The sequence below is a fragment of the Rhinopithecus bieti genome, unplaced genomic scaffold (assembly GCF_001698545.2).
Source record: "Rhinopithecus bieti isolate Rb0 unplaced genomic scaffold, ASM169854v2 scaffold_7681, whole genome shotgun sequence".
NCBI classification, from domain to species: domain Eukaryota; kingdom Metazoa; phylum Chordata; class Mammalia; order Primates; family Cercopithecidae; genus Rhinopithecus; species Rhinopithecus bieti.
In genome coordinates this window covers 4,839,221-4,856,990 of record NW_016806571.1, presented here as the reverse complement: position 1 = coordinate 4,856,990, position 17,770 = coordinate 4,839,221, and the positions used below count along the sequence as shown (strand labels likewise).

General features: G+C 52.3%; 2 protein-coding genes across 6 annotated transcripts in view; one reads left to right on the top strand and one right to left on the bottom strand.

The window, feature by feature from the left end:
- Positions 1-3,143: 3,143 nt before the first annotated feature.
- CGREF1 (cell growth regulator with EF-hand domain 1) lies at positions 3,144-6,848 on the top strand. Of its 2 annotated transcripts, XM_017876914.1 has the most exons (5): positions 3,144-3,234; positions 4,932-4,997; positions 5,093-5,163; positions 5,300-5,424; positions 5,633-6,848. In XM_017876914.1, the coding sequence occupies exons 1-5, from the start codon at positions 3,155-3,157 to the stop codon at positions 6,140-6,142; spliced, it is 852 nt and encodes a 283-aa protein (XP_017732403.1). In that variant the 5' UTR covers positions 3,144-3,154; the 3' UTR covers positions 6,143-6,848. The 2 variants fall into 2 exon arrangements, with proteins under 2 accessions (XP_017732403.1, XP_017732404.1); XM_017876915.1 differs by lacking the exon at positions 5,093-5,163.
- The window catches only part of KHK (ketohexokinase), a 15,860-nt gene continuing 4,759 nt past the window's right edge, over positions 6,670-17,770 (bottom strand). Inside the window, exons 2-9 of one of the 4 annotated variants that reach the window (XM_017876910.1) lie at positions 15,283-15,399; positions 13,112-13,246; positions 12,789-12,923; positions 10,926-10,998; positions 10,079-10,225; positions 8,174-8,262; positions 7,881-8,038; positions 6,670-7,793 (exon numbers count right to left, since the gene is read on the bottom strand). In XM_017876910.1, coding sequence (XP_017732399.1) covers positions 7,708-7,793; positions 7,881-8,038; positions 8,174-8,262; positions 10,079-10,225; positions 10,926-10,998; positions 12,789-12,923; positions 13,112-13,246; positions 15,283-15,399 — 940 coding nt within the window. In that variant the 3' untranslated portion in view covers positions 6,670-7,707. The remainder of the gene's footprint in view (positions 7,794-7,880; positions 8,039-8,173; positions 8,263-10,078; positions 10,226-10,925; positions 10,999-12,788; positions 12,924-13,111; positions 13,247-15,282; positions 15,400-17,770) is intronic. The other 3 variants (XM_017876911.1, XM_017876912.1, XM_017876913.1) reach the window with 3 other exon arrangements.

The following is a 17,770-nucleotide window of genomic DNA, read 5'->3' as shown; positions in this document are numbered from 1 at the left end:
CCTCAGCCTCCCAAGTAGCTGGGATAACAGGTGCCCACCACCACGCCTGGCTAATTTTTTGTATTTTTAGTAGAGATGGGGTTTCACCGTGTTGGCCAGGATGGTCTTGATCTCCTGACCTCGTGATCCACCTGCCTTGGCCTCCTAAAGTGTGGGGATTACAGGTGTGAGCCACCACGCCTGGCCTCTTTTCTTTTTTTTTAACACACTGTTGCTGGCTGGAAAACTCTATTTCTTCCTCATAGTTTCAAGCTTCCCTTTAATTTCTAAAAACATGTGAACTATATCTGCTGTATATTCTATGTATAACAATTCCAACACAGTTTTATCGAAGTCTACTTTTCCCTGCTATTGTTTTGCTGGCTCTTACTCGCAGTGTCTTATTTCCTTGTATGTTTATAACGTTTTGGCTGTGTGTTCATATTCCTGGAAACTTTACCCATGGAAATTCTTTGAGGCCTGGATTAGAGTTGAGTTCCTCCAGAGATGGATGTTTTCCTCTCTCAGTCATCTGGGGGTGCCATCAACCAGGTTGCACTTCAAAATACGTTACCTACTTTAGATATTCTGAACCATACAGGTAGCATTAATAATTCTGGCTTCAAACCCACATTAGAGGGCAGGCACGGTGGTTCATGCCTATAATCCCAGCACTTTGGGAGACTGAGGCGGGAGGATCACCTGAGATCAGGAGTTCGAGACCAGCCTGGCCAACATGGTGAAATCCCATCTCTAGTAAAAATACAAAAATATTAGCCGGGCATGGTGGCCGGTGCTTTTAGTCCCAGATACTCGGGAGGCTGAGGCAGGAAAATCGCTTGAGCCCAGGAGGTGGAGGTTGCAGTGAGCTGATACCACACCACAGCACTCCAGCCTGGGAGACAGAGTGAGAGAGACTCCGTCTCAAAAAAACAAAAACAAAAAACCCACATTAGATCAGGCTTGTTATAGATTGTCAGGGAGGGTTTTTTTTTTTCTCCCTTCCACCCAGCACCAAAACCAAGAAAGGCAAAATTCTTTGCTGCCTTTCTTCATGACAGATTTACTTTTTGTTCATGTTCAGAGTATAGCTGTTTGGAATCCCAGCTTTACATAGGGAATCTCCTGTTAGTCTCTGCATATCAGGTGGGCCCAGGCATCACCTCTGGTGTCCTTTCCAGCGCAAGCGCTCTGACAGGCAGCTCAACTTCATCTGGGTTGGGTTTGGCAGATACTCCTAAGGCAAAAGCTGATGTCAAGCTCACTTTCCCCCCAGATTACTGTTTTCACTGCACATTTGTACTGTTGAGGATTTCTTGCCAACCCAGTGCTTTTGAAAAGATACTTTCTATTTTTATCCAGCTCAGTGGTTACTTTCATTGGGATGTTTACCGTCACTCTCCCAGAAGTGGAAGTCTGAATGTTTTCTAGTCCATCCTTTTTCTGGGCTGTGTCCCTTTAAGGTTTTCATGTTGATATAGAGATCTCAGTTCCAATGGCCTACCTTCAACGGGCCCAGGACCTTGTTTTCTCTTCCAGGCACAACAACTAAAACCCTAGGATTTATGTTGTCAGATGATGTTGGTAAACACCTTTAGGGCAGCGGTGTCTTCAGCATCTTTTTTTGGCCACTGGGGCATATAGACACCAACAAATTATGTATATTCACTTTATCCGTTGGGACCAGTTGTATGCATAGAAAAATGAAGACAGGCCGGGTGCCGTGCCTCACGCCTGTAATCCCAGCACTTTGGGAAGCCCAGGCGGGCAGATCACCTGAGGACAGGTGTTCAGGACCAGCCTGACCAACATGGTGAAACCCCATCTCTACTAAAAATACAAACATTAGCCAGGTGTGGTGGCGGGTGCCTGTAATCCCAGCTACTCGGGAGGCTGAGGCAGGAGAATCGCTTGAACCTGGGAGGCAGAGGTTGCAGTGAGCTAAGATCACGCCACTGTACGCCAACCTGGGTGACAGAGCAGGACTCCTTCTCAAAAAAAAAAAAGAAAGAAAAAGAAAAAGAAAAAAGAAGACAGGTTCTGTGACTCCAGGTAGCTTCATCTTCTTGTGGACGTCTATGTTTAACTGGTTTTCCCTTAAATTAGCTTAAAAGGCAGAATTTTGTTTATCTTCCCATTAGCCAGAAATGGAAGTCCACTCTGGCAGTGGTTCTGAACCTTATTAGGGTCATCGGATGCTTGCAGAATCTGCCCAAAGCTATGAACCTTCCTCTAGGAAAACCCAGTGCCAGCCAGGTGGGGATGTTCCTGATCCTCTGCTAGACCGTCAGGCGTCTGACGATTTTTCTTTCTAGAGATGGGCTTGGGGTCTGGGGCCTTGGCTTTGGTGGGCTTCTGCTTCCTCAGGAACTCACATTACCTGTACATACCCTGGGACTCATCAGAAAGCTTTAGGCTCTGTTTGATTGGTCCATTCTATCCTTTACTGTTTTCATATAGTCAAGTGGTTGATTTTGCCAATGGACCTAAGCCATGTCAGTCTAAGGGGAAGTTTTTGTTTTTTCCTTTATAGTGGGTCTGATTTTCCTAACTGCATTTAGCAAATAGCAGTTCCTGGGGCCACTATTGATCTGGCCATGATTTATTGTGTTTTCAGTTTGTACTTGAGTTTAGAACTATTTCAAGAAGTCTGCGCCTGTTTTGATTTGTTCTTCAGTGGGTTTTTAACAAACACAAGCAGTCCATTTATCTTTTTGCCTATGTTTAAGTCTTGGTCTTTCTGTGACTCCCTGCATTTCTAACCTGGCCTTTTTCTTAAACTCTCTGCACTCCTTTCCATCTGTAACATGAATGGGCTGAAGGAGTTCAGACATGCTTGCCCTGCACTTTTCTGGGCACCTCGGCAGCTGGTGGGGAGCAAGGGAATGGGCCGTGGGGTGGGGATGCGCCCCCCAGCTCTGCTTCTGCCACAGCAGGCCAGCCTTTATGTGCTTTATATATGAGAACTGGAGTGACATTTATTTTGAGCACGGTTCCATGGGGGGATCCCTGCTGTCTGTGTGTGTTTTCCCTGAGCAGGAGTCCTATCTTGTGGGCTGCAGGGGGAAGCAGGGAGAAAAGGCGCTTGTGTCTAACTCAGCCCATCTCTGACACGGTGGCAGACGCCCCTTTCCCCCGACCCCTGATTCTGTTCCTTGTTCCAGTTCCAGGAACGATGTTACCTTTGATGATGAGAGTGTTAATCCTGCTGCTGCTCCCCACGGGTCAGGCTGCTCCAAAGGATGGAGTCACAAGGTAACAGGGTTATGAGAACAGGGCTGGGAGGAGGGAGAGTCTCTAGAGAATCCAAGGGTGTGGTGGGCCCTCCGGGAGGCAGGAGACTAGGGTGTAGGTTCCCTGATCTCTGTATCTCTCCGCCACCAGCCTCCTGTCTTGTGTCTGTCAGAGTGCCACAAAGTGGGCATTCAGTATATGCTTGCTGGACCCATTTGGAATCAGGGAACTCAGCTCCAGTGTATCATGCCGCACAGGGAAGAAGCTATGGCAACAGGGAAGTGGGGGCTGCAGTTGTTTGTTTGTTTGTTGTTTTTTTGTTTTGAGACTGAGTCTCACTCTGTCGCCCAGGCTGGAGTACAGTGGCATGATCTCAGCTCACTACGACCTCCACCTCCTGGGTTCAAGCAATTCTTCTGCCTCAGTCTCCCAAGTAGCTGGGACTACAGGCGCCCACCACCACACTGGGCTAATTTTTGTATTTTTAATAGAGACGGGGTTTCACTATATTGGCCAGGCTGATCTCGAACTCCTGACCTTGTGATACACCTGCCTCGGCCTCTCAAAGTGCTGGGATTACAGGCGTGAGCCACCGTGCCTGGCCTGCAGTTTTATTATCAAGACCTTAAGGTGGGCCGGGTGTGGTGGCTCACAACTGTAATCCCAGCACTTTGGGAGGCCAAGGCAGACAGATCACCTGAGGTCAGGAGTTTGAGACCAGCCTGGCCGACGTGGTGAAACCCCATCTCTACAGAAATAAAAAAAAATTAGCTGGGCATGGTGTTGCATGTCTGTAATCCCAGCTACTCAGGAGGCTGAGGCAAAAGAATCGCTTGAACCTGGGAGGTGAAGGTTGCAGTGAGCCAAGATCAAGCCTTTGCACTCAGCCTGGGTGACAGAGCGAGACTCCATCTTAAAAAGAACAAAAAAAGACCTTATGGTGGGAACATCAAAGAAGTAGAGATCATTAGCATGTCATTTCTATGTTATCTGAATACTTTCTGAAGGTTTTATTTATAAATACTGTGCAATGGGTATGCTGGGTAGAAGGGGAAACAGCCACAGAACAGCCCCAAGGGCTGGTAGCCGTGACAAAAGTCGCTGCAACTCCTGCCAGCTCTCTGGCATCACAGGTCTGGATTGACTTGGGCAAACAGTTAACCCAGTCCAGAATTAGGAGCACATTTGGAGCTTGAAAGACTGACAAAGAGATCCTGAGCAGCTTGAAACCACAGAACCAACAGATATATCCTGTCCTTGAAAAAGTATAGGTCAATTTTATGTCATGGAGCAAACTGGGTCTATATAAAACCGAGCAGTGCCATCGGGCTCCACTAGAGACCTGCCCCTCCTCTCAGCATCGAAGGGGAGGGGTGCCATGACCCATGTTGTCCTGCCACTCACTGGGCTGTTTTCTTGAATCTAACTTGTGTCTAGTAGGTGTGGCCTCATCTGGCCTCTACCTAACCAGATGTTTTTATTTGGGTTTTCATTTAAAGTCTAAGGTAGCCAGCTGCAAAAACAGAGTCTGAGGGAGTTAAGGATTTGGTTCCAAGGAGACCAGAAGAGCCTACTCCCTACAAGGTTTTTGGAATTTTGGGGGCAACTCCCTTTGGGTCTGGGGAGAGAACTCTGCCAGGAGATTGGAGGCAGAAGGTTGACAGGCTGGGCCCTCAGGGAGGCTCTCTGCAAGGGTGGTCCTCCCCTTCCTCCTCCAGGCCAGACTCTGAAGTGCAGCATCAGCTCCTGCCCAACCCCTTCCAGCCAGGCCGGGAGCAGCTCGGGTGAGTAGGCTGAGCTGGGGGTGCTTTCAGGGAGACGACCAGGCCCTGGGCTACAGACTCACCTCTCCTGGGCTGATTCTCCACTTTTCTGACAGACTTCTGCAGAGCTACCTAAAGGGACTAGAAAGGACAGAAGTGCAGCCGGAGCATCTGAGCCGGGAGCAGGGTGAGGGGCTGGGCTGATGGGGCCAGGGACGGGAGGCTCTGGGCAGCCAGATCTGGGACTGACCTCGGCTGCCCCATTGACTCCTGCTTTCTCCACCTCCCCAGGCACCTCTTCTAATCCAGCTTCTCTTCTCTAGTTTTCCTCTACCTCTTTGCCCTCCATGACTATGACCAGAGTGGACAGCTGGATGGCCTGGAGCTGTTGTCCATGTTGACAGCTGCTTTGGCCCCTGGAGCTGCCAACTCTCCTACCACCAACCCGGTAAGCTCTGCTGGATGGAGATCACCCATAAAGGAGACCCAGTGCTTTGGGGTTTTGGTCTTGCTCATCATAACTCTTTTGGTGAATCCTCTGTAAAAGGAGGGCTTAGAGCTTACACGGCAGGGATGCAAGGGTGGGTTGGGGAGGGTCAGGACTCCTGGGGAACATCCCTGTCACTGGAGACCCCACAGTGACTCTGCTTCCACAGGTGATCTTGATAGTGGACAAAGTGCTGGAGACCCAGGACCTGAATGGGGATGGGCTCATGACCCCTGCTGAGCTCATCAACTTCCCGGGAGAGGCCCCCAGTCACGTGGAGCCTGGAGAGCTCCTTGCTCCATCGCCTCAGGAGCCACAAGCTGTTGGGAGGCAGTCCCTGTTAGCTAAAAGCCCATTAAGACAAGAAACACAGGAAGCCCCAGGTCCCAGAGAAGAAGCAGAGGGCCAGGTAGAGGCCAGAAGGGAGTCTTTGGATCCTGTCCAAGAGCCTGGGGGCCAGGCAGAGGCTGAAGGAGATGTTCCAGGGCCCAGAGGGGAAGCTGGGGGCCAGGCAGAGGCTGAAGATGTTCCAGGGCCCAGAGGGGAAGCTGGGGGCCAGGCAGAGGCCAGGGAGAATGGAGAGGAGGCCAAGGAACTTCCAGGGGAAACACTGGAGTCTAAGAACATCCCAAATGAGTTTGAGGTGCACATTGTTCAACTGGAGAATGATGAGATCTAGATCTCGAAGATACAGGTACCCCACGATGTCTCAGTTTCAGAACATAAGCCCTGAAGTGGGCAGGGGAATGTACGCTGGGACAAGGACCACCTCTGTGCCCCCTGTCTGGTCCCAGTAGGTATCAGGTCTTTCTGTGCAACTCAGGGAGACCCTAAGTTAAGGGACAGATTGCCAATAAAAAACTGAATGAATTCATCCCCCTGGGCCACCTCTCTACCCGTCCAGCCTGCCCAGACCCTCTTAGGGGAACAGGGGGTTGGGGACACCGAAAGGACAGGGATGCCGCCTTCCCAGTGTTTCTGGGCCTCACGGTGCTCCGGCAGCAGAGCACATAGTGCCAGCCATGGCCAGCTGCAGAGCGCCCGGTGAGGGAAGCTCAGTCTATCCCTGAGCCCCAGACACTCTCTGGTTCCCCCTCAGCTGGTGTTCAGACACCCCATGCTCTCCTGCAGCTCAGGGCAGGTGGCCCCATCACCCTGTATCTGCCCCCCACCCCCAGTAATGTTAATCATCACTAAAACTTTCTAAGAGCCTCGTACACATCAGGCATCATGCTGGGCATTTTATATATTACATGATTTTATCCTCGCAATAATTCTGTAGCCAGGCAGAATTGGCTCCATTTGACAGATGAAGAAATTGAGGCAGATTGTGTTAAGTGCTGTACCCTAAGGTGACATGCAGCTAATTAAATGGCAGATTTGAATCCAGGTCTGTCTGACTCTAAAGCCCTTTACATTATATGCTCTTTACATTATAAGGCCTTATCCACCCTATATTGGAGTTGGCCCCAATTCCAATATGTGTTCCAGATCCGACCTCCCTGAGGACAACACTCTGTATCTTGGGTCACAGTTGTGGCTGAGGCATCCCCTTAATTCCAAGGTAGGCTCCACGGGTGAGACTTTCAGGCTCTGGGGCAGTCAGCGGGAGGAGATATTTTTGGACAATAAAGACGCCACCAAATCACAGGCTGGTCGGCAGGGCAGAGGAGGCGCCCCACCCGCTCCCCCCCACTGGCCTGTCAGTTTGGCTCAGCCGTGTGGACTCCCAGCTTCTGAGCTATGGGAATAGAGTCTGCACAACGCAGGACCCCGAAGAGCTCTCATGGATTCTGGTTCTTTGGCAGGTTCGCTGGGTATGGGGCACTGAGTGTCCTCCCCAGCCAGGGCAGAGCTGGCGGCAAGCCTGGGGCACTTCTTGCTGCTATAGCCCAGGCAGCCCCTCCTCTGGGCCTGGGTGGAGAGGTTAATTTGGGGAATGGACACAAGGAGGGAGGACTGAAGAGTTAGAGCCTCAGGAATGCCCAGCCAGAGCAGTTCAGACACCGAGGACAGAAGTTGCCAGGAGAAGCTGGCTCCGAGGAAGATTTATTCGGTGTGAGGCTCTGGAGGGAGAGACGTGTGGGGAACACAGGACACAGGCGGAGTCCTTCCCATAGCCTGCATCTGTCCCCTGAGCAGGGCAACCTGGATGCCAGGCTGGATGGAGGGGAGAAGGCAATGCAGCCGCAATGGCAGCCTCCATGGTGTGCGGGGAGCCAGCACCTCCTACCGCACCGGCTCTCACACAATGCCATCAAAGCCCTGCAGGCCACACTTCTTGCCGGCTACCTGGCATCCGAATCTCAGTGCTTCCTGCACGCTCCTCCCTGGAGGAGGGACAAGTAACTAGGTCAGTCAGGTGTTTGGGGCAGGGACAGGTCCCAGTCCTTTTCCCCTCCTGCTGCCGTACTCACCCTGGGAGAGGCTGAAGATGACGGAGGCATTGAAGGTGTCTCCAGCCCCCAGGGTATCCACCACACGGGGTGGCGGGAAAGCATCCGAGTGGATCAGTTTGCCATCAGGGCCCAGGGCGTCGGCGCCCTCCTCAGCCCAGGCACAGACAAGCACAGCCCTGCAAGACAGTTCCACTCAGCTGGGTGTTAGCCCACCCCATCCCCCCAGCCATGCCCCCAATCCCAGGGCGGACCCCTGGAGTCCAGGCTCATCCTGTACCCCCTGGAGCCCCTTCCTGGCTTCCCCAGCTCACCCTTTCCTCACACGACCATACAAGCCCCTCAGGGCTTCCTCTGCCGACTGGAACCCCAAGTGCTTTGCCACATCTTTGCTGACAAACACCTGTGGGCAGTGGAAGAGAAGCTGGTGGTCACTTCTAACTCTTCACTCACCAACAGCAGCCTGGCGTTGCCCCCATTACAACACAACTCCCCTAACACGTCCATCTAGATCCCCAACATAGCATCTCACTGTCCCATGGGAATGTGGTTTTCTTTTTTCTTTATTTTTTGTAAAGACAGGGTCTCCCTGCGTTGTCGAGGCTGGTCTCGAACTCCTAGCCCCAAACGATCTTCCTGCCTCAGCCTTCCAAATTTCTGGGATTACAGGTGTGAGTCACTGCACCCGGCCAGAAACACATTTTTATTGATGCTTATATATAATAGAATACCTAAATTGTGAAACAAAAGCCCTGGTCCGTTTGTTCCTGGATCAATGGATTGAAAACCACAGAAAGCCTTGAGCGCCACCTTGGGATGGAATCTACCACCGCCATGCTGGCTCCCCAGAGCAGTTTTGCTGGGTTTTCCCACAACTGTGTCCTGTAGGTATGGTTTCTTCATCTGGAAAGCAAAGGGGCTCCCTCAACCCTACCTACGCTTTAGAATCTCCAGAGGAAGTTTTGGTAAATACAAAAAAAAAACACCAAAGCCTTAACTCTGCCCGTGCCAATCAACACCAAGATGGTGAGGGCTCAGGCACTGCACTCCTCCTGCCTCAGCCTCCTGAGTAGCTGGGACTATAGGTACACACCACCCTGCCAGGAATTTTTTTTTTTCTTTTTTTTGTATAAAGACAGGGTCTCGCAATCTTGAACTCCTGGGCTGAAGTGATCCTCCTGCACTGGCCTCCCAAGGTGCTGGGATTACAGGTATGAGCCACTGCTCCTGGCTCATTTATTTATTTTCATAGAGACAGGGGTCTCACTATGTTGCCCAGACTTGGACTCCTGGCATCAAGCAATCCTGGCATCAAGCAGTCCTCCTACTTCAGCTTTCCAAAGTGCTGGGATGACAAGTGTGAGCCACTGCACTTGGCCTGCATTCATCTTTTTTAATATACAGCCAAGGTTGAGGACCTTGGCTGGATGGTTTCCAACCAACTTCTGCTATGATGCTAGACTTATCTCCCAAATTCCATTTACATCCAGCCTTTTCTTTTCTTTTTTTTTTTTTTTTTTAGACGGAGTCTCGCTCTGTCGCCCAGGCTGGAGTGCAGTGGCCGGATCTCAGCTCACTGCAAGCTCCGCCTCCCAGGTTTACGCCATTCTCCTGCCTCAGCCTCCCGAGTAGCTGGGACTACAGGCGTCCGCCACCTCGCCCGGCTAGTTTTTTGTAGTTTTAGTAGAGACGGGGTTTCACCGTGTTAGCCAGGATGGTCTCGATCTCCTGACCTCGTGATCCACCCGTCTCCATCCAGCCTTTTCAAAAAGAGACTCATGTAAGTCTCCTTCCCACCCTCCCCTCACCCCTAGCAGCCCCCACAACCTGCCAGATACCCCTGAGTTGGAAGAAACCTCAGAGAACAGTTGTGTATCCTCATTCTGCAGAGGAAAAGACTGGGGAGCCCCAGAGAGGAGCTGCTTCCACACAGGCTTGCCCTGTGGCTGTCTAGGCCCTACCCAAGCCCTCTGGGTATTCTTACACCTATGCACCCACCTGGGGTGGAGACATTCTACTCCTTGGTCACTGCTGAGGCCTGCACTGGAGTCCAAGGCTAGGGGTCTACCTCTTTGCTTTAACCCCCATTCCCCATCTTCCAACACCACCAAACCAGGAACCACTATTCCAATTGTGGTAGGCAGGATTAAAGGACTCTGGCTCCCTTTAAGAACCAAATTAGCCAGAAGTGGCAAAGAGAGGCTGAATGGGGCACCCACCACATCTCCGTAGCCAAACAGCTGAAAGAGCTCCTCTCGTGGCTTCTCCACCTCCACGGACACCCGGATCTTCTGCTCTGGAGGCTGCCTGGTGTTGTGCGTGTCTATCCGCTGCAGCATCTTCACCTGCTCCGATGCATTCCGGCCCTGGGGCAAGACAGGGCAGCTCAGGACTGCTGGGCACTGCCTGGTCAATCTGGCTCATTCTTCCTGCCCTGCTGAAACTCTGGGTGCAGAGGGAGAGGGCCTCGGGGAGGCTGGGTTAGAACCCCATCCTAAATTACATAATTCAGAGCTGTCGTGGACCTTGCAGATCTATCAACCAGCTACTCCATTCCACAGATGAGAAGACTAAAGAATAAAAGAGACTGTGAAAGACCTACCGTAGGTTAAATGATGGAGCTAGAACTCAGCACTTCTCAGGATTTCCTCCCACCCAGACTCCAAAACCTCTCTTGGAGTAAAGGCTCTAGTTCTCTTTATTTGGGAGCTGAGTTAGGCCCTGTCCTTGCTGCTTCCCCAGAGGTAATGGGTCAGGCCCTAAGCAGTCAGATGTCCGCCAGAGGCAGAGTTGGAGGCAGTGGGGCAGCCCGTAGCACAGAAAGCACAGGACTTTGCCTGGAGCCAGCTGTGCCTATGTTCTGCTGTGTGACCTTGAGTAAGTCACCTAATCTTTCTGGGCCTTAGTTTCCTCACCTGCAGACATAAGGAAGGATGGAGAGGGAATGAGGGGGTTGGATTCATTTATCTCTAAGGTACTTCATGGTTCAAAGAAACCAAGGAGGCAGAACATGTGGAGGAGGCTGGCAGGTTGAGCCCCTCAAAACACAGGTAAGGCAGGGCTTGCCTCAATGTGGATCCACTTGAACTGGGTCAGATCAACCTTCTCAAAGTCCGTAGCAGACACATCTGGCAGGCTCCTAGGTCACAGGATGGAAAGGACAGAGAAGAAGGAGCATGATGGGGTCAGCCAGGGCCAGGATCTCTAACTGGCAGTTGTAGACCCTGTGCCTGCACTGCCAGCAGCAGGGCAGGAAGCTGGATCCACAGCACAGGATTCTCAGGCTCAGCTCCAGAGTGGTCACTGTTACAGTGTGCTGGGGTGCCCCTTCCTGAGTTTGAGGTTATGATTAAATTATCTCAGGGTAAACTGAACAGCAATACGTGTCAACTGGCCAGGTCTGTGTGCCTTGGAGACTGCATCTCCCAGAATGCACCAAGAGCGCCAAGCCTACACTTCCCAGAATCCCTTGCAGCAGCATGCGGCTTCCACGGGCAGAGCCCTGGGCAACTATAAAGCCCACGACCCTGTGCCTGGGCTTCCTGGTCCCCCCTCACTTCTGGCGCTCCAGCGTTGGGGTTTACCTATGGCACCCCTGTCCTGAGATTAGTAGCTCCTTGTTGCAACCCTGAGGTCAAAGTAGTTAGCACTGGAGAAAGACTTTGTGTTTGGCTGGTTTAGGAAAGGAGACCCCCAATAGGGGTCTGCTCCTGGGCCAGGGACCTCAGCTCAATGTCCCCGCTCCACGTTCTGTAGCCGAGTCCTTCCTCTTAACTATAGCTGTGTGATTCGCCTGGCCCTTTTGGAGGCTGCTTCCTCACTGATAAATGGGGCCGAAACCCCCCAGCCTCCCTGCAGGCTGCTGTAGTTGCAAGTAACGTGTGTGAATGTGCCTGGACTGAGGCCAGTGGGCAATACACATTTCTCCTCAGAGCTCCTCTCCTGTAAATAGCTATGTTGTGTCCTTGATCAGGGTTACTACAGATTGTTGCTTAACAAGCATTTGACTAGGATTGCCCAGTGTGAAGGTCACCTGTAGCACATATGCCTGCCTACTCACTCACTGCACATATGGATCCCAGGGATGGCTGCCCCCTCCTCCAGGTCCAGCAGTCAGGCTGGGCAGTAGGGACAGCCTGAACCTCAGGGCTGCTGGGCTTGGGCCCTCTCAGCCGTAACAGTACCTGGCACATACTAGGTTCTCAGAAAACTAAACCTCTAAAATCCTGCAGGAGGGAGTCTGCGAGGGATAAGTGTCTAGGCCCATGGGGCCTCTCTTGAGTGGCCTGGGACGCAGGAGGGAGGGATAGCCCCTTCCCCCAGGTCAGCACCATGTTAGACGACCCCAATCTGCTGACCCAGTGTTCCCTTTCCCCTCCTTCAGCAATGGCTGTGAATGGTGTGTGGCGTGTGTGGCCTGGCTTCATCATGCCGAAACCTTTGGGGGACTCATCTCTTTTACACACCCAAACCCCAGCTCCTTGGTGCCATGCTGTAGGCTGGCAACTCTGGGGCTGACCCTGGAAATCCCAGTGGGCCCCCCCAGCCCTTCTTAAGAAGGGTTGACTCCCATCTCCCACCCTTCTGTCCTGAGAACAGTTTCCCCGCACCCACACCCAAGCTGCCGATTAACTATTTAATAATTATGGAGGAATCACCTCATAAATTACCTTTTATATAGGCTTGCCTGCCCTTCTGTGGTGTTGACCAAGGCCAAGTCACCAGGCACAGCAAAGCCCATCCCTTCCCACCTCACTTTTCCCCTAATTGAAAGCAATTAGGAAATCACTGGACATTTTGGCAGGGGAGCAATTTCTGGTACACAGAAGCCACAGAGAGGGCAGTTGGGATGCCCACGGTGGCGAGTAAGGGAACTGATTGAGCCAGCTGATTGGGGGGTTGTAGCGGGGCGAGGCCAGGGGGCCTTACGTGTCATGGAGCACAATGGTACGGTTGCCATTGGAGTTGTTGATGATGCAGCAGGAGCTGGGGGTGTCCCCCTTGCTCTGCCAGGCCACCTGAGACACGTCCACACCCCGCCGCCTGAAGTCGGCCACCAGGAAGCTTAGGGTGGAGGCCCAGCCAGGAAAAGGGCAAGGAGACACAGATTAGAGCCTGCAAGTGGCCTTGACCTCCAAAAGGAGTGGAGAGAGGGTGCTGGAGCACATGAGCCTCTAAGAGAATAAGAGTCCTGTTCTGGGGGTTTTGGTGACGGCGGCGGCAGCTGGCAAGGCACAGACAGTTGTACAAACCTGTCGTAGTATAGGATGGTGCGGCTACCACTGGCCTCGTTGATGATGACCGTGGCGATGGGGACGGAGCCCGTGGTCTGAAAGACCGTGTAGCGTAGGTCCACAGAATAGCGGCGGAGGTCATCCAGGACAAAACTGCCAGGGCGGAGTAACCCGAAGGGGGTGCGGTTCGACAAGGGTTTTGGGGACTGGAGGGTAGCTGGCAGGGCCACTAGGGACCCTGAAAGGCAGGGGTGCAAGCAAAGGGGCTGGGAGAGAACTAGGAATCATATTCTTGCCACAGGTAGTGCAACAGGGCAAGAGATGCAGGAGTGCAGAGCCTGGAGTTCAGAGAGAGAAACACTGAGGGCCATCCTTTTAGGTCTTGGCTGAAGCATGCTCCAATCCTGACTGTTTTTCAGTCCAACTCAAGCTGGAAAGGATTTGCTCCTGTTCATAAAGCTAGACAGGGCCCTAGAACCTGTACCCTGTTTGAACCAAGCAGGTTGGGGGCACCGTGGCTTGTTTCCTGCAATGCCCAAGCAGGGTTAATAATTAATCTCCAAGGCAATACTTTGCCCCCAGCTGTCCTCCGCAAGCTCATCCATGGTGCTGTCCTCTCTGAGTCCCTCTCAGCCCTAATGCTGTGATTCCTCTCACTCTCTGCCTGCCTCCAGGAGGCCCAGCCTGGAAGTGGCGCTGCCTTGGTGAGCCAGCTCACTGCTCTGTCCTCCTGCAGTCAGGTGAATCCTCCTGGGCAATTAGCTGGCGCCCCGTGCCTGATGCCATTCAGTGTGGGCCTGGTCCAGGACTCTCTCTCAGAATGCCCTCCACGCAGAGTGAGCCCAGGGGCAAGGACAAGGAGGTCAGCCCCAGCCCTTCCAGCCCTCTCTGGACATGCACTGTTCTGTGCTCAAGAACTGGCAATTATGCCCAGCAGTACAGCCACCATCCTGGCCAGAGCCCGCTTTCAGCAACACCAAAGCTGGATAATGCAGATTTGCATGAAGATACCAAGTCAGAGCATCATCCCTTCACCTACAACCCCTTTAAATGGTAGCTTTCCCAAAGCATCGGAAATGTGGTTTGGTTTGCCAGATAACTTTTGCACCCCAGTGCCTGGGACATGGTAGGTGCTCTCTAAATGTTTGTCAAGACATGGGGAGAATTCTGAATAGCCCACCCATTGGCATTATTGCTGTGTAAAGGAGAGTCGACCACCCTAAGCCAGAGCCACAGTCCTCCCTCCAGCTCAGAGGAAAGGAGCTATTAAAGAGGTTTAATGAGTTGCCAGCCCTTGGCTCTGAGCCATCCTGTCCCATCTCACAGGGCAGATTCTCTCCCTCTATTCTCTTCCTGGCAGTTCATCAAGGCAGGGAGTTTGGCTGTAGCTCAGGTGGGTGGACTCTGCCAGCAGCCCCTTTCAAACCAGGGATCAAAGGGCTGCCCTTCACAGGCCAGCAACCTGGCAGCCTGCCCCGGTGCCCACAGTGTGCAAAGTGTGGCCTCACCTCCTGATAAGTGCTTGCTGAGTCGGCAGCGCCAGGGGTCAAAGGGTTCTGAGGTCCCTGCAGCAGCCAACATGGAGGGCGTGCATGAGCCACTTAGGGCTATAGCCCTGACAGCCGGGGAGCTGGAAGTTGTGGGTTCTGAGCCCAGCTTTAGCACGTGGTTTCAGGGTGTCCTTGAACAGGGTACTGTCACTGCTTCAGTGAACAACAGGGACATGAGCACCAGCCCTGCCCCTCAACTGGGACAGAAACTATGGGGCTGGACCTGGGGGCCGTGGATGGTGGCCATTCCTGAGGGAGGATGGGTACTGCGTGTCCCTAACTGTCTTCTGCCTCAAGCACGGCCAAGATAAGGGACTTAAGATAAGGCAAAGGAAAATCCACCTCAGAGTCTGCAGGAAGCAAGGAAGGAGAAGGGAAGAGGCTGAAGCAGGCTCCAGGAAGTGTCCAGGAAACGAGCTGTGGCAAGGAAAGCTTCACGGGGCAGCATCAGCCCTCGAACCACAGAGAGGCCGTGCCAAGGCAGGGCTGGGAGTCTGGTGCTCCACTGTGCCCCCTCCCCGCATTTCTGCCGGACACAACCCATTTCTAATCCCCCACCCACCCAGGGTGGACACATCCTTCTTCTCCCCCCACGATGCAGGCAGGCCTTCCCCAGTGGACTCTCCCTCCTGGACTTACTCAGCAACATGGCCAGGGGCCATTGAGCCCATGAAGGCACAGGGGGCTCCGAGCAGGGAGAGAACGGTGCAGGAGTTGGACGCGTTGCCTCCGCGTTGCCATCTCTGGGACAAGCACCTGCAAAGCACAGGGAGGGTCTCTGCAGCCCCAGCAGGCTGGTCCCAAACACAGTCCCCTGTATAGGGGCCTAGAGAATGTGAAGCTGGGGACTCTTCTCAGAAATCATCTAGGCTGCCATCTGACTTTGTACCTGGGGCAGCCGAGGCTGGCCAAGGGAAGGAGCTTGGCTGAGAGTGGTGTCTACCTCCCCAGCCGAGGCTAAATTCAAGCTCACAGCAGTTCCTTTTGATATTTCCATCTATTCCTAGGGCATCAGGAAACCACTCACTTGGGTCCATCACTATTTGAGAGCCCCACTAACTCCAGGTCATCTCCTCCTCACCTTTTACCCCAGTCAGAGCTGCTCTGGAGGCTGCACCTTTGGTCTCCTCCTTGAGTACTGGAGCAACTCCAAGGACCTTGGGGACTAAGTGCCTCTTCCCAAAGGTATCACATTTACATCTACCCCTGTCATAGGAGTGTCTACTTCAATAGAAACTGCAGAGCTATAAAATCAAATGAGTAAGACAGGACAGCAAACCTGGATGTTGGTCATTTAAGAAGTGGCAGCAGGGAGCACTTCTCCATCTTTACTAAAAACCAATCAAAAGGAAACTAACAAGACACACGTGAAGGGCTACATTGTCATCAGCAGCAAAAATGATAACTTTCACATACAGGGTCAAAGCACTGATCACCTCACAGTGTCACTGGAGCCCAAATGAGAAGTCATTGATGAATGTTATTACCTTTGAGGTAAGAATGGTGTTGTTATTTCTATTGTGCCATATTCAATAATAATAATAATTGTGGCAGTTTACAATAAAAGGAACAGTACCAAAGAACCACTAATTAAGAGAAAAAACTGAACCAGAATTTTTAGGCCAAAGCATATTTGTACACAAAACTTCAGTTTTGGGAAAAGGGGAGCATGATGTCATTAGAAAAAAATTATAGTAGGCCAGGCGCGGTGGCTCATGCCTATAATCCCAACACTTTGGGAGGCCAAAGCAGGAGGATCACTTGAGCCCAGAAGTCCAAGACCAGCCTGGGCAACAAAGGGAGATTTTGTCTCTTAAAAAAAAATTTAAGGCCGGGCACGGTGGCTCAAGCCTGTAATCCCAGCACTTTAGGAGGCCGAGACGGGCGGATCACGAGGTCAGGAGATCGAGACCATCCTGGCGAACACGGTGAAACCCCGTCTCTACTAAAAAATACAAAAAACTAGCCGGGCGAGGTGGCGGGCGCCTGTAGTCCCAGCTACTCGGGAGGCTGAGGCAGGAGAATGGCGTAAACCCGGGGGGCGGAGCTTGCAGTGAGCTGAGATCCGGCCACTGCACTCCAGCCTGGGCAACAGAGCGAGACTCCGTCTCAAAAAAAAAAAAAAAAAAAAAAAATTTAAAATTAACTGGGTATGATGGTGCATACTCAAGAGGCTGAAGTTGGTGGAGCGTATGAGCCCGGGAGGTTTAGGCTGTAGTGAGCCATAATACTGCACTCCAGCCTGGGTGGCAGAGTAAGATCCGGTCTCAAAAACAACAATAACAATGACAAAGGATAGTAATTTTTTTTTTTTTGAGACAGAGTCACTCTGTCACCCAGGCTAGAGTGCGATGGCATGATCATGGTTCACTGCAGCCTCAACCTCCCCTGCTCAACTGATCCGTCCACCTCAGCCTCCTGGGTAGCTGGGATTATAGGTGTACATCACCATGCCCCGCTAATTAAAAAAAATTTTTTTTGTAGAGATGGAATCTCCTTATGTTACCCAGGCTGGTCCTGAACTACTTGGCTCAAACGATCCTCCTGCCTTGGCCTCCCAAAGTGCTGGGATTATAGGTATGAGCCACTGCACCCAGCTAGTCAAAGATTTTCAAGCTGGCTGGGCGTGGTGGCTCACAACTGTAATCCCAGCACTTTGGGAGGCTGAGGCGGGAGGATCACGAGGTCAGGAGTTCAAGGCCAGCCTGGCCAAGATGGTGAAACCCTGTCTCTATTAAAAATACAAAAATGAGCCAGATGCGGTGGCAGGTGCCTGTAATCCCAGCTACTCGGGAGGCTGAGGCAGGAGAATCGCTTGAACCCAGAGGGTGGAGGTTGTAGTGAGTCGAGATCACGCCACTGTACTCCAGCCTGGGCAACAGAGTAAGACTCTGTCTAAAAAAAAAAAAAAAAGAGGCCGGGCGCGGTGGCTCACGCCTGTAATCCCAGCACTTTGGGAGGCCGAGGCGGGCGGATCACAAGGTCAGGAGATCGAGACCATGGTGAAACCCCATCTCTAGTAAAAATACAAAAAATTAGCCGGGCGCGGTGACGGGCCCCTGTAGCCCCAGCTACGCATGAGGCTGAGGCAGGAGAATCGCTTCAACCTGGGAGGCAAATGTTGCAG

Coding starts and splice junctions, on each gene's coding strand:
- CGREF1 (XM_017876914.1), top strand. CDS start 3,155: ATGTTACCTTTGATGATGAGAGTGTTAATCCTGCTGCTGCTCCCCACG. Junction 4,998..5,092: donor CCAGGCCGGGAGCAGCTCGG/GTGAGTAGGCTG, acceptor CTTTTCTGACAG/ACTTCTGCAGAGCTACCTAA. Junction 5,164..5,299: donor GCATCTGAGCCGGGAGCAGG/GTGAGGGGCTGG, acceptor TCTCTTCTCTAG/TTTTCCTCTACCTCTTTGCC.